Source organism: Erythrolamprus reginae, chromosome 3 (genome assembly GCF_031021105.1).
Source record: "Erythrolamprus reginae isolate rEryReg1 chromosome 3, rEryReg1.hap1, whole genome shotgun sequence".
Lineage (NCBI taxonomy): Eukaryota > Metazoa > Chordata > Lepidosauria > Squamata > Dipsadidae > Erythrolamprus > Erythrolamprus reginae.
Genome location: NC_091952.1, coordinates 99,991,967 through 100,005,041, shown reverse-complemented (window position 1 = coordinate 100,005,041; position 13,075 = coordinate 99,991,967). Strand labels below are relative to the sequence as shown.

At 41.2% G+C, this 13,075-nt stretch overlaps 1 protein-coding gene across 1 annotated transcript in view; it reads right to left on the bottom strand.

Moving 5' to 3' along the window:
* The window catches only part of LAMC2 (laminin subunit gamma 2), a 77,815-nt gene that overhangs the window by 2,993 nt on the left and 61,747 nt on the right, over positions 1–13,075 (bottom strand). Inside the window, exons 17-22 of the mRNA XM_070746295.1 lie at positions 12,761–12,905; positions 9,640–9,789; positions 8,752–8,866; positions 3,405–3,604; positions 2,725–2,883; positions 2,512–2,611 (exon numbers count right to left, since the gene is read on the bottom strand). Of these exons, the coding sequence (XP_070602396.1) occupies positions 2,512–2,611; positions 2,725–2,883; positions 3,405–3,604; positions 8,752–8,866; positions 9,640–9,789; positions 12,761–12,905 (869 nt within the window). The remainder of the gene's footprint in view (positions 1–2,511; positions 2,612–2,724; positions 2,884–3,404; positions 3,605–8,751; positions 8,867–9,639; positions 9,790–12,760; positions 12,906–13,075) is intronic.

Sequence of the window (13,075 nt, the reverse complement as noted above, 5' to 3'; positions counted from 1 at the left end):
GCTGCCCAACTACTTACCTTCGGATAGTTGCAGCCAGGCCTCATACACCTCAGCCCATTTCTTTTGCTACAGCTGGGAAGGCTTTCTTGAAGGCCACTCTAGCCGATAACAGAGCTGAGAATCGATCTGTAGCTCTGTTATCAGCTGCAGCAGCCTTCAGGAAAGCCATGCTACACTTGCCGGACAAAGAAGTTCCTTAATAGCAAAAAAGAGGCCAGGGGTGATGCGTGCAAGTGAGGTGAGTTAGTGGATTGACATCTACCCCCTTCCAAATAAGACCTGGTGCCTTTCTTTGGTGGCAATAAAATAAAACAAAACAGGGTCTTATTTTCAGGAAACATGGTATCTATGCATGACTTATGAATAAGATAGAAGTGGTTTGTCCAACCTCATTCTCCTCAATCTCTCAGTACTTTTTGATACTATTGATTGCAGAATCGTTTTGGACCAACACCATATTTAAAAATTGGGATCTTTCTTTCTTTCTTTCTTTCTTTCTTTATTCATTCATTCATTCATTCATTTATTTATTTATTAGATTTGTATGCCGCCCCTCTCCATAGACTCGGGGCGCCTCACAACAGTGATAAAGAACAATATGTATTGACAAATCTAATAATGTAAAATCTAAACATTTAAAAAATCTAAAAACAAGGAACCCCAATATAAAAAACATACATACAGTCATATCATGCACTAACACTACATAGGCAGGGGGAGATGTCTCAGTTCACCCACGCTTGATGACAGAGGTGGGTTTTGAGGAGTTTACGAAAGGCAAGGAGGGTAGGGGCAGTTCTAATCTCTGGAGGGAACTGATTCCAGAGGGTCGGAGCCGCCACAGAGAAGGCTCTTCCCCTGGGTCCTGCCAGATGACATTGTTTAGTCGACGGGACCCGGAGAAGGCCAACTTACTTTCTTTCTTTCTTTCTTTCTTTCTTTCTTTCTTTCTTTCTTTCTTTCCTTCCTTCCTTATTTATTTATTTATTTATTGGATTTGTATGCCGCCCCTCTCCATATCTTGTTGCAGAATCCAATCTGGATCAGTCACAAGGACCAGAGGTTTAATCTTCCATGCTTTTGGACTCAGGTGGAGCTCATCCTTAGGGAACCTCTCTCTACCGGAATAATTTAATTTAATTTAAATTATTTGATTTATATGCTGCCCAATCCCATGGGTATCGGGGCAGCTAAATATGTGCTTTGAGCTGTTCTATGTGTATTTATGTGGGCCTTGGTTGGGAATGCTTTTTTTAAAAAATGGGTTTGATTGGAATGTTGTTATCTTGTAGTGGTTTCATTCCCTTCCTCTGGAATCAATTTTGGTGTTGATGGAGGATAGAGGACCTCAGGGCTTGGCACTCACCCCAATCCTGATTAAAATTTACATAAACTCCTTGGATGAGGTCATCTGAAGGCATAGGATGAAGTACCATCAATATGCTGATGATGCTCAACTATACTTCTCCACCCTCATGGAGGTGCACTGACTCCCAATGGGCTTTTGAGTACAATGAAAGCTGCTAGTTGTCATCTATAAAGATTATCTGAGTGATAAATTTGCTAAACTGGCTTTAAAATTTTAATTTTAAGTGAAGATTTAAAAAAATAAGTGAAGATTTAAACTGCTTTTTATTAAATGCAGGCATAATATTATCATATATTCTCTATCATTGATACCTCAATGATACCTTTGTTAACTAGCCCAAATACATACAGTGGTGCCTCTACTTATGAACTTAATTCGTTCCGTGACCAGGTTCTTAAGTAGAAAAGTTTGTAAGAAGAAGCATTTTTTCCCATAGGAATCAATGTAAAAGCAAATAATGTGTGCGATTGGGGAAACCACAGGGAGGATGGAGGCCCTGTTTCCTCCGAGGAGATTCCTAGAGAGGCCCCACAGAGGCTTCTCCCCACATTTTCAGGCCCTGTTTCCTCCCAGGAGATTCCTAGAGAGGCCCTTCAGAGGCTTCTCCCTGCCTTTTCTGGTTACAGTTTCGGAGGCTTGGATTTGTAAATGGAAAATGGTTCTTGAGAAGAGGCAAAAAAATCTTGAACACCCGGTTCTTATCTAGAAAAGTTCATAAGTAGAGGCGTTCTTAGGTAGAGGTACCACTGTACATTGAAAAATGCACATTGAATATCCCTTTCATACTTTTATAGAATATCATAAGAATTCAAATGATGATGGAATTATTTGCCCTCCTATTGCCCTCCTACTTCCAGCAGACGTGGTTGGTAAATCCACAGTAACTGAATTTAAACATGCCTGGGATAAACATATATCCATCCTAAGATAAAATACAGGAAATAGTATAAGGGCAGACTAGATGGACCATGAGGTCTTTTTCTGCCGTCAGTCTTCTATGTTTCTATGTTTCTATGTTCAATGATCAACACATTTGTTGTTGTCTGTTATAATTGATTTAACCAGATTGACTTTTCTTGAATCATCCACAAATTAAACCAAATTATGCTTTAGCCATAAATGGAGACCACTTTGCTTCTTACCTATCATGCGCGAAACATCTTCTAGGAATCTGAGTGTGTCTTGGACAGCATTCGCAGTACTGACAGCATTGGTTCTGGCTCTCTGGGATGCCTCAGTTATCTGGAGAAATATCAGTACTAGATTATCTTAATCTGTTCAGTAGGCTTCCTAACAGATCCAGATGTTTCTTCAAAGCACCCATGATTTAAAAAAAGGCAAAGTCGGAAACTTACCCTTTGAGCCATGGAGGTATCCATATCAATCGCATTTGCCTTTTCTTGCAATTTCCCCCCCACAATTGTGACCTCATGCTTCAGAGACATGATCCCACTCTCGAAGACAAGCACACCATCTGCTGTCCGATTTGCTTCCAAGGCCAGCTTTCCTATCTCCTGGAAATGCAAATACAAGAGGAAAAATATATAAGAAAATCCACAGAGGATATTCGGATGGATAGTTGAAGAAACAAGTCCGGTGGCTTGATGTGCAGAAGTAATAAGCAATTGTAACACTTTTTAAAGCAATCCCACAAACCTGAGACACCAACCTCAAACAATCCCCCCAAAACAGTGGTTCTATCAGATGCCTCTTTAATTTTTTCTGGTTTACACCCCACATTTATGTAAAAGTTCAAGACTCCATATGTAGTGCTCCTTCCTCATATCTCCCAATGAAATTTTTGTGAACTAGAACAAGAGCCTCCTTACTCTCGGTATTTTTTTCTATCTTACCCGAATGCTGATAATTAACGGTACTCTTAATTTTTGCTTCTGCACATGTGCAAACATTGAGGGTTTGGTACTGCGCATTTGCGTGTCTGCATGCCGCAGCCACACAGTGTGCAGTGTGCATACACCCACGGGAATAAGCAAACTGGTGGCGAGGTAAGTTAGAACCCACCCCTGATTTGTACCTGATCAATTTCCCCAGCAATCTCCTTTGCTGCACTAGACATTCTCCTTGCTGACTCTGCTTCATTAACAGCTTTGCCCAAGGTTGCTTCTACACGCTTCAGTTTTTCACGGGCGCTTGCAACTTTACTGATGATGAATGGTAATCTCTGCATAGCATCCAAGGCTTCTTTTTGCTTGTCACCTGCTTGGAAATTAAAATCTATAAACAGAAGGTGGAAAAAAATAAAGATAATTTTTTTAAAAACGGGGGGGGGGAAACATCTGAGAAAATAAATGACTTCCACGTCTTATTTCTTTAGCGTAGAGTCATATTTATTAACAGAGCCAATTTAGATTCAGCATTCCAACTTAAGGTCCCTTAAGATTACATCCAGGTCAAAAGCTCATCTCCCATCCCCACACCCACAAGGGCAAATCATGTGGACAAATCCAATGCAGGGATTTCTAATTCCTTCCTGTGTTCAGTTACTTTGGATTCTGCGCGAAGGAATGTGTGCTACGTGGCATATCTCTCACTCCCCTGTGTGTGGGTGGTTTTTTCCCCCTACCATACTGTGTCAGGCCAGCCTTTGAATTCACATATTAACCTGGGGCCTGACACAGAGTAAGTTATTTTATTTGTGCCTCAGCTTTATTGAATTATCACTTTCTAATACTTTGAGATTAAACTTTTGGGGACATTAAGGAGGAAAATGGTACAAGATATAGAATAACATGTAGTACATGCAGAGAACTGGAGCCAGGTGTGATGTTTCAACTTTAGAATCTGAATATCGAGTGCAGGGCTAAAGTTTCCCAACCTCTAACTCTGGATATTCATTAATTTGATTTGTACCAGGGGTGGGCTCTAACTTACCTCGCTGCCGGTTCGCTTCCTCCCGCACCGTGTGGCAGTGCTACGCATGCACATGAACAGTGCCGAAAACTCAGCTTCTGCACATGCACAGAAGTAAAAGCTTGTAGCTCTCTACATGGGGCTACCTCTGAAGAGTGTTCGGAAACTTCAGATCGTGCAAAATGCAGCTGCGAGAGCAATCATGGGCTTCCCTAGGTATGCCCATGTTACACCAACACTCCGCAGTCTGCATTGGTTGCCGATCAGTTTCCAGTCACAATTCAAAGTATTGTTTATGACCTATAAAGCCCTTCATGGCACCGGACCAGAATATCTGCGAGACCGCCTTCTGCCGCACGAATCCCAGCGACCGATTAAGTCCCAACAGAGTCGGCCTTCTCCAGGTCCCGTCAACTAAACAATGTCGTCTGGCGGGACCCAGGGGAAGAGCCTTCTCTGTGGCAGCCACAACCCTATGGAACCAGCTCTCCCCGGAGATTAGGATCGCTCCCACCCTCCTTGCCTTTCGTAAACTCCTTAAAAACCACCTCTGCCATCAGGCATGGAGGAACTAAGACATCTCCCCCTGGCCTATATAGGTTATGTATGGTATGTTTGTGTGTATGTCTTTTTTAAATAATGAGTTTTTTAGATATTTTCAAATATTAGATTTGTTATTGTATATTGTTTTTATTATTGCTGTGAGCCGCCCCGAGGCTACGGAGAGGGGCGGCCTACAAATCTAATTAATAATAATAACAATAACAATAACAATAATAATAATAATAATAATAATAATAATCATCATCATCATCATCATCAAAAATAGCAAGAAAGAGAAAACACCAAACAAAATGGCAGTGCATGGACAGTGCTGAAAATTCAGCAAAAAATCCCAAACAAACCCCCAAACAAGCAAAACAGAAAATAAAAAAAGTGGTGGTGTCATCGATAGAACTGGTGCAAAATGGCAGGAACCCACCTCTGATTTGTACCTTGCAATGAAATCTCAGGACAACTTGCCAAAGATGACCATATAAACAATCAATTCTAAAATTTAATCCACAAAATCCAGCTCTAAAGATTTGATTAGGAAGCAGCAAACTCCTGCAGGATCTGATCTGGGTCAGCCACCAGGATGAGAGTTTTAATCTTCTGAGCTTTCAGAATCATGCTGGAGTCCATCCTCAGGGAAAGCATGAGAGACAGAGAAATTCCCAGAGGCATAAGTCCAGCATAAGTCCAAAAGCTTGGAAGACAAAATCTCTTATCCTGGTGACTGGTCCAGACTGAATCAAGTGCACTAGAGCAGTGTTTCCCAACCGGTGTGCCGCGGCACACTGGTGTGCCGCGAGACATGGTCAGGTGTGCCGCGAAGAAATAAGCTCAGCTTCTGGTCTCGCAACTTTTTGCGAAGAGAAAAAAGTTGTGAGACCGGAAGCTGAGCTTGCTTCTTTGCGCCTTCCAAGTTTTCCAGCAGCTGCGGCGCCCCGCCCGGCTGGAGCTTCCCTGTCAGCAGGTGAGCTTTGGGGCTTGGTGGGAGGGTAGCGGCAGCGGGAGGGCGGCGTGCAGCGGGAGGGTGATGGCGGCGGCAGCGGGCAGGAGCCATGCAGTGGGGCAGTGGCAGGGTGGTCCCTCTCTCTCCCCCCTCTCTTGCTTTCTCTTTCTCTCCCCCCCTCTCCCTCTCTCTTTCTCCCAGTAGCCGTGGGGCGACGTCAGGGTGATCAGCTGTGAGGTGGAGCTACAGAACAGAGGAACAGAGGCACCGACGGCGGCGGCTGGAAATGCTGGAATTGCGTGGCTGGCACTTGCCTGCTGGCTGGACCAGGACGGAGGCTCAAGCCCCACGTCCATGCCCAGCGCAACGCCAGAAATGTACGGCGTCTAGCCACCGCTGTCTGTGCCTCCGTTCTGGAGCTCCGCTTCACAGCTGATCACCCTGCCGTCACCCCACGGCTACTGGGAGAAAGAGAGAGGGAGAGAGGGGGGAGAGAAAGAGAGAGAAAGATATAGCAAGAGAGGGAGAGAGAGAAAGAGAGAGGAAGAGAGGGGGGAGAGAAAGAGAGAGAAAGATATAGCAAGAGAGGGAGAGAGAGAAAGAGAGGGAGAGAGAGAAAGAGATAGCAAGAGAGGTAGAGAGAGGAAGAGAGGGGGGATAGAAAGAGAGAGAAAGAGATAGCAAGAGAGGGAGAGAGAGAAGGAGAGAGGGAGAGAGGGGGGAGAAAAAGAGATAGCAAGAGAGGGGGAGAGAGAGAGGGAGAGAGGGGGGAGAGAGAGAAAGAGAGAGGGAGAGAGGGGGGAGAGAAAGAAGGAGAGAGAGGGGGGAGAGAAAGAGAGAAAGCAAAAGAGAGAGAGAGAAAGAGAGATAGCAAGAGAGAGGGAGAGAGAGAGGGGAGAGAAAGAGAAAAAGCAAAAGAGAGAGAGAGAAAGAGAAAGAGAAAGAGAGATAGCAAGAGAGAGAAAGAGAGAGGGAGAGAGAGGGGAAGAGAGAAAGAGAGAAAGACAGCAAGAGAGAGAAAGCAAGAGAGAGAGAGAAAGAGGGGGGAAGGAGGGTGAGGGAAAGACAGAGAGAGGGAAGGAGGGCAAAAAAGAGAGGAAGGAAGGGAGAAACAAAGAGAGATGGAGAGAGAGGGGGAAGAAAGAGGAGGGAAGGGAGAGAGAGAGAGAAAGAGGGAGAGAGAAAAATAGAGCGAAAGGGAGGAAGAGAGATATTTTTTGTCCAAACTTTTTTTTACACACACACACCCGCCCACCCGCCCCCACTCAATGTTCCCCAGGATTTTGTAAATGTGAATAATGTGCCGCGGCTCAAAAAAGGTTGGGAAACACTGGACTAGAGTGCCTTCTGTCCCCTGTCCTATTGCAATCGTATATCTCCTATACCTTTCTTCTATTCCTATATCTCTTCTTCTATTCTTTCATTGATATGTTCTATTACTATATCTTATTTTCTATTCTTTCATAGATATATTTTACTATTAGTATCTCCTTCATCATGTATTTTACTATGTGTATATAGATATATACCCACTAAAACCCTCATTGTGTATTGGACAAAATAAATAAATAAAATAAATCATGCAATACTATCCAGCGACATGTATATTTGCCTTCATTTATGTGATGAAAATCTTCCCTAAATTTGAAATTTTCAACTACAAGCTTTGCTTCAAATTGCCTTCTGGGATAAAAATTACTAAATTACTATTTATTTACTGTTTTTTTGTTTTCAGTGTCTGTATTATTGTAGTTGCATGCATGTTTTTTGTTTGTTGGTTTGGCTTGTTTGTTGGTCGAGATGTGTTGTTTTTAATGTCAAAGTTAAATAAAGATTATTTTTTTAAAAAAAATGTTTTTACTGGTTACTAAAAGATGAGGACCAAAGGGGAACATGTTTTCTTGGAACAAGAATTAAACTAACATTGTTGAAAAAGCCTAGATTTTGTCCTGATTAGAGTAGCCTACAAACTGTTCCCATTTTCAATCTTTTTTGATAGTCTTAATGTATAGGAAGATACTAATCCTGTTCAAACTTTTGAAAACAACAAAACAAAAATGAGAAACACTGAGAGGTTCAGAATTACACTTGTAAGAATAAAGAAATTTAGGAAATATGTCAGCATAATCATTGATGCACAATATTACAACAATGCAAAATAGTAATCATGTATATGATGTAAAAGAAAGTTGAATATATTCAAGCTACATTGTCCTAGGAAAGAAATGTAAAACCTTGATTTTGAAAATGTGCAAGCAAACTTTAAAAAACAAAGCTGGAATGTCTCTTGATTTTTTTATTACATCTTCATGGCTCAATGTCCATGGAGATTCTCAGTCACACAAGACGTGGTTGTCCCAAAAGTGCTTTTTCATTAGGCAACTGGACTTTCTTCGTTATTTTTTGAAAATGTTTCGCTTCTCATCCAGAAGATTTTAAATTCAACTGAAGAAGTGAAGAAGCTTCTTGCATGAGAAGTGAAATGACTTCAAGCAAAAACAAAAAAAGTCCAATTTTCTTTTGAAAAATCAACTTTGGGGGGATCTTCATGGCTCTAACCAAATTTCTCTATCTATACAATTTTGTTTCTTTCCCTAACTTACTTAAATACACACACACACACACACAAAACCAAACTTTTTAAAAGAATCCAAGAGCTTACTGAAATAAAATCACATTAAAGAATGTAAATTGAGCAGCTCTTTTCTTGATTTATAGTTACGTGATGTGAATCCATTTCTTGTTAAGTTTTTAAATGACCATCATAGCCTGTCCTTCAATGAAGTTCTCACCCGTTATTACATAGAGTAAAATCGATTCCCAAAAGCTCCCTTGGAGTATGTGAAACTGCACATTCAGTGTATAATCTCTGTAGTTGACAGCAGCTTTTTCATCCCACCAGATCATTCTAGCAGATGCAGAGATGAAATATCTTTTGGGACTGAATCCAAAGGGCTGTACTCCCAAGCCCCATCAGAAACTTGCCACTTGTTTAAACCCACGTGAAACTCACCTCTCAGTTTCTTCAAGATATTCTCAACATCATTGAAAGCAGAATCACCAGCATTCACTGCCTGCTGTGCTTTTTGCTTGGCAAGGTTGACATGAGACAACAACTGAACTGATGACTGGAAGCAGAAAGGAAGACGAGAGTGTGAAAATGCACAGCATGAGCATTCAGTTCTACAATTGTGCTGTGTACAATAATAAAATGTTTGCCTACTAGGGATCTTTCACTTAAGACTCAGAAGGTCAACAGTTATTTACAGACCAGGTTCAGACTTTTAGTATTCTTCAGGGGATGTTTCTATGCCTTCTAGTGGGAATTCCTAAGAATGACATAAACTTACTATATTTTTCAAAGAATAACACGCACTGGAGTATAAGACACACCTTAGTTTAGGGGGAGGAAATAGGAAAAAAATTCTACCTAACAGGTATTCATCTGGCTAGTGTCCTTAGCCTGTTCAGCTTCAGCACATTATTTTATCCCCTGGTTAGGGGTAAAAAAGCCTTTTGCAGAGGGAGTTGGAATGAAAACAACCCTGCAAAGACTTAGGTCAGGAAAAAACCTTTGGTGGGAGTAAGAAGCCAGGAAGATCGTTTCTACCTAGTTAGGAGTGGGGGGGGGGGCCTTTGAAAAAGCTACATTTGGAATATAAGACGCACCTAAATTTTCAGCCTCTTTTAGGGAGGAAAAAGGTGCATCCTATACTCCAAAATATACGATAGTCAATATTTTTTAATACCGGTATTTATATAGAAATAGAGAACAAATCATAAACATGTGATAATGTCATAAAAATCCCTCATTAAATTTTTCATTGAAAGTTTTCTGCTGAAGATTAAATACTTTATGGACTCCAAAATATACGGTTTCATATTTATGTTGATTACTTACCTGTCTGTCATTTTGTCCTTTTTCCAATAACAATTTGATCTCTTCCTCCCACCTCCCTAGGTTGTTTTTCAGCTGCTTGTACTCTGCCATGTAGATATCTATGAAGCCGGATAAAGAGTCCATTTTCTGCTGGAGCTGAACGGCCTCCTCCTAAAACACCAGAAGAAAAAGTGAGGGAAAGAAAGCAAGCTCTAAAATTGATTGGACTTAACACAAAAAGTAATTAGTTTGGTTTTTGTACTTCTGAAACCTGCAAGGTTTGTTATTCTCTTCTCAATGTCCACTACTCCCAGGGAAGTCCTGGTTTTTCAGTTCTTCTCACACACCATAGTCTTTAGGACCTTGGCAATAAATCTCTTTTTAAAACTCCAGCTCTTCAGCCACACTTATCTGTTGTTGTTAGCTCTGGCCCAGCTCCTGCCCCAAAGACTGTGGGTGTGGGGGAGACATCTACATGCTGCAGGTCTGTTTTGCCCCCGGTGGAATCTGATGATGAAGGCTCCTCTGACCAAGAAGACATGAGTGACAGGGAGGAGGAGAGTGTGGCAGACAGCTCAGAAGGAGATCAATTATCTAGCTCCTCCTTGGATTCAGAACAAGAGTTAATGATACAGCCACGCATGCGGAGAGATTATTATCAAAGAAAATGAGGCCACCTGTGGTTGGGTGGGGCTGTGGTAATTAGTGAGGCTGCTATAAATAGCAGCCTGTGGGTTTGGCCCTTGTGGAGGATTATCTGATCCTTGTGTTTCGTGACTGCTTTACTGACTTTGACTTTTTGTGTGCTGATTTTTCCCCACTTTGAAACTAAACCAGAGCAAAGTGTGTTTCACTTTGAGAAAGAAGACGGACTGTGAATTGCCTCACAGCTGCAAGATAAGTATCACAGAACTGATAAGGGACTTGTGCAAATTACCAGTTTGTTTGGAGACGAGTGCTCTTTGCTATACCAAAAGAGGGCTTGGTTTAAGTGAATTTTCATTATAAAGAACATTGTTTTGAATTTTCAAACGTGTGTGTGTCTGAAATTTGTACCTGTGAATTTTTGGGAGGATTCTACCAGAGAGCCCGACAGAACACTTATCCAATCATTGTATCTCAATTGCACAAATCTGATTGACCACTAGATGACAGCCAAAGGATACACAAAATATCCCTCACTTTTTGCTGCCAATGAATGGTCAAAAGATCATACAGTCAAAAGGTTCAGTCAGTAGACCATACAAATAGAAAGAAATGAGGGGGGAAAATCAGAGTAACCCAAGTGCTAATTGAAAGAGTGGTAAAATACTAGTTGACAGTGCTAGGTATATAGACAATGTTAGGTAGTGGCTGCTGCACAAGGTTGACCAAACAGGAATAAACGGCAGATGAACTAGTTCATCAAAGTAACTAAATAAAGTAACTAAATCTTACTTTATTGTAAAATTACATTGACAGAATCTTGAAAATATGAAAATACATTTCTTCCTTGGTCCCCTTTACAACCCAAGAAACTAGGGAGGAGCCACTGGCACTGTACACATTCCTACTGATGGTTAACCTGCCTTTTATTTGCCTATTAATTATATTTCTTTGTCCTGTCTCTTGCAATCATTACAAGATAACAGAATAACAGAGTTGGAAGACATTTAGGAGTTTGTCTAGTACACACACACTCACACTCACATAGGAAACTGTTCTATCTTGGGCCTACACAGCTTGGAAACAAAGGAGGAATCCACGCGCTGATTTTTCAAATCAATCTCTTTATATATAAAGTCTCATTTTTTACAAGCCAAAGTCATGCATGAGAGATAATCTTGGCAGTTTCTCAGTGAGGGTTATTGAGAGATATCAGTACCATGGCTAGGCTGCTGCCAAAGATCAAAGTTACTGGCACATTCTTTCATGAGATGCGAAGTCTCCAGTTTCACAGACTTACTATTATAGCTCCCCAGCATCTCTGCAGACAGGGTACTTTTACTCCAAGGATTTTAGTAGAAAAATAACTGTTGGCAAACATGATCTGGCTAAAACCTCAAACATAATCCGACTCCATTGCAAAACATTGTAACTCTACCCCGATGACTGTAGATCTGTAAGTCAGTGGTTCAAATCTCATCACAGGTTCAAGGTTGACTCAGCCTTCCATCCTTCCGAGGTGGGTAAAATGAGGAGCCGGATTGTGGGGGCAATAGCCTAGCTCTGTTAAAAAGTGCTATCGCTAACTTGTTGTAAGCTGCCCTGAGTCTAAGGAGAAGGGCGGCATAAAAATCAAATAAATAAATGAGTGAGTGAGTGAATGAATGAATGAATGAAAAGAATGAAAAGAATGAATGAATGAACGAGTGAACGAATAAATAAAATAAATAAAATAAATAAAATAAATAAAATAAATAAAATAAATAAAATAAATAAAATAAATAAAATAAATAAAATAAATAAAATAAATAAAATAAATAAAATAAATAAAATAAATAAAATAAATAAAATAAATAAAATAAATAAATAAATAAAATAAAACAAATAAATAAACCTAAAGACCAGCTGGTCAACGCATGCATGTATGCACTGGTCTTTGGGTTTATGGTACTCCAGTGCACACAAAGACTAGCTGGCCAAGGTGCTTGCTTATGCCGTAAACCCAAAGACCAGGTGGCCAGTGCATGCATGCACACCTGGCCAGCTGGTCTTCGGGTTTCCAGCACTGCGGCACACGCATACATTCCGGTTTGGGCATTTGGTGTCAAAAAGGTTCACTATCACTGTCCTATAGCATTTCAGACATTTCAGGGTTGTAGCACCCACAACTTCTGCAAGCAAGTCGTTCCACTGATTACAGAGAGCATAGATATCATAACCAAGGAGACAACTAATCATGCCTCTTGGGATGTCATGGATTAAGTTGCCTAGAAAGCAGCACTGCACGGACCCATTTCTGGGTGGGTGGTAAAGTCACATTGTGGGCAGCATGGGGTCCTGTCAGAAGAAGACAGCAAGGCATCCTTGTGGATACCGCCAGAGCTTCTCTCTCCCCTTGCCAGGATATCCCTTGTTGAAGAAATTAATGCATGAAGTAAAACAAAGACATTGGAAATCTCTTGGAAGAACCACAATTCATCACAGGCACGAGCCTTACCTGAAAAAACGTTGTGTCAGTCTTTGTTAAACGAGTCAGGGAGGCAAGCTGCTGCTGACTCTCTTGATAGACCCTTTCAGCATGAGGTTCAGCTTGGCTAGCATCAGCCTCCAGTTCCTTTGTCAGCAGATTCAACTCGTCATATCTGGAGATCAGAGTAAAACCTTTGAGCCTAAAAAGGGGGAAGTCTCTCTTCCCCACCCCTTAAAGCTTCACCTTGATTTATCCCATCGTGGCTTAACTCCTATGTAATTTGGAGAATGCAAATTCAGAGTAGAGAAACAAGCTCTACATTTGGTTACCTTATATACTACT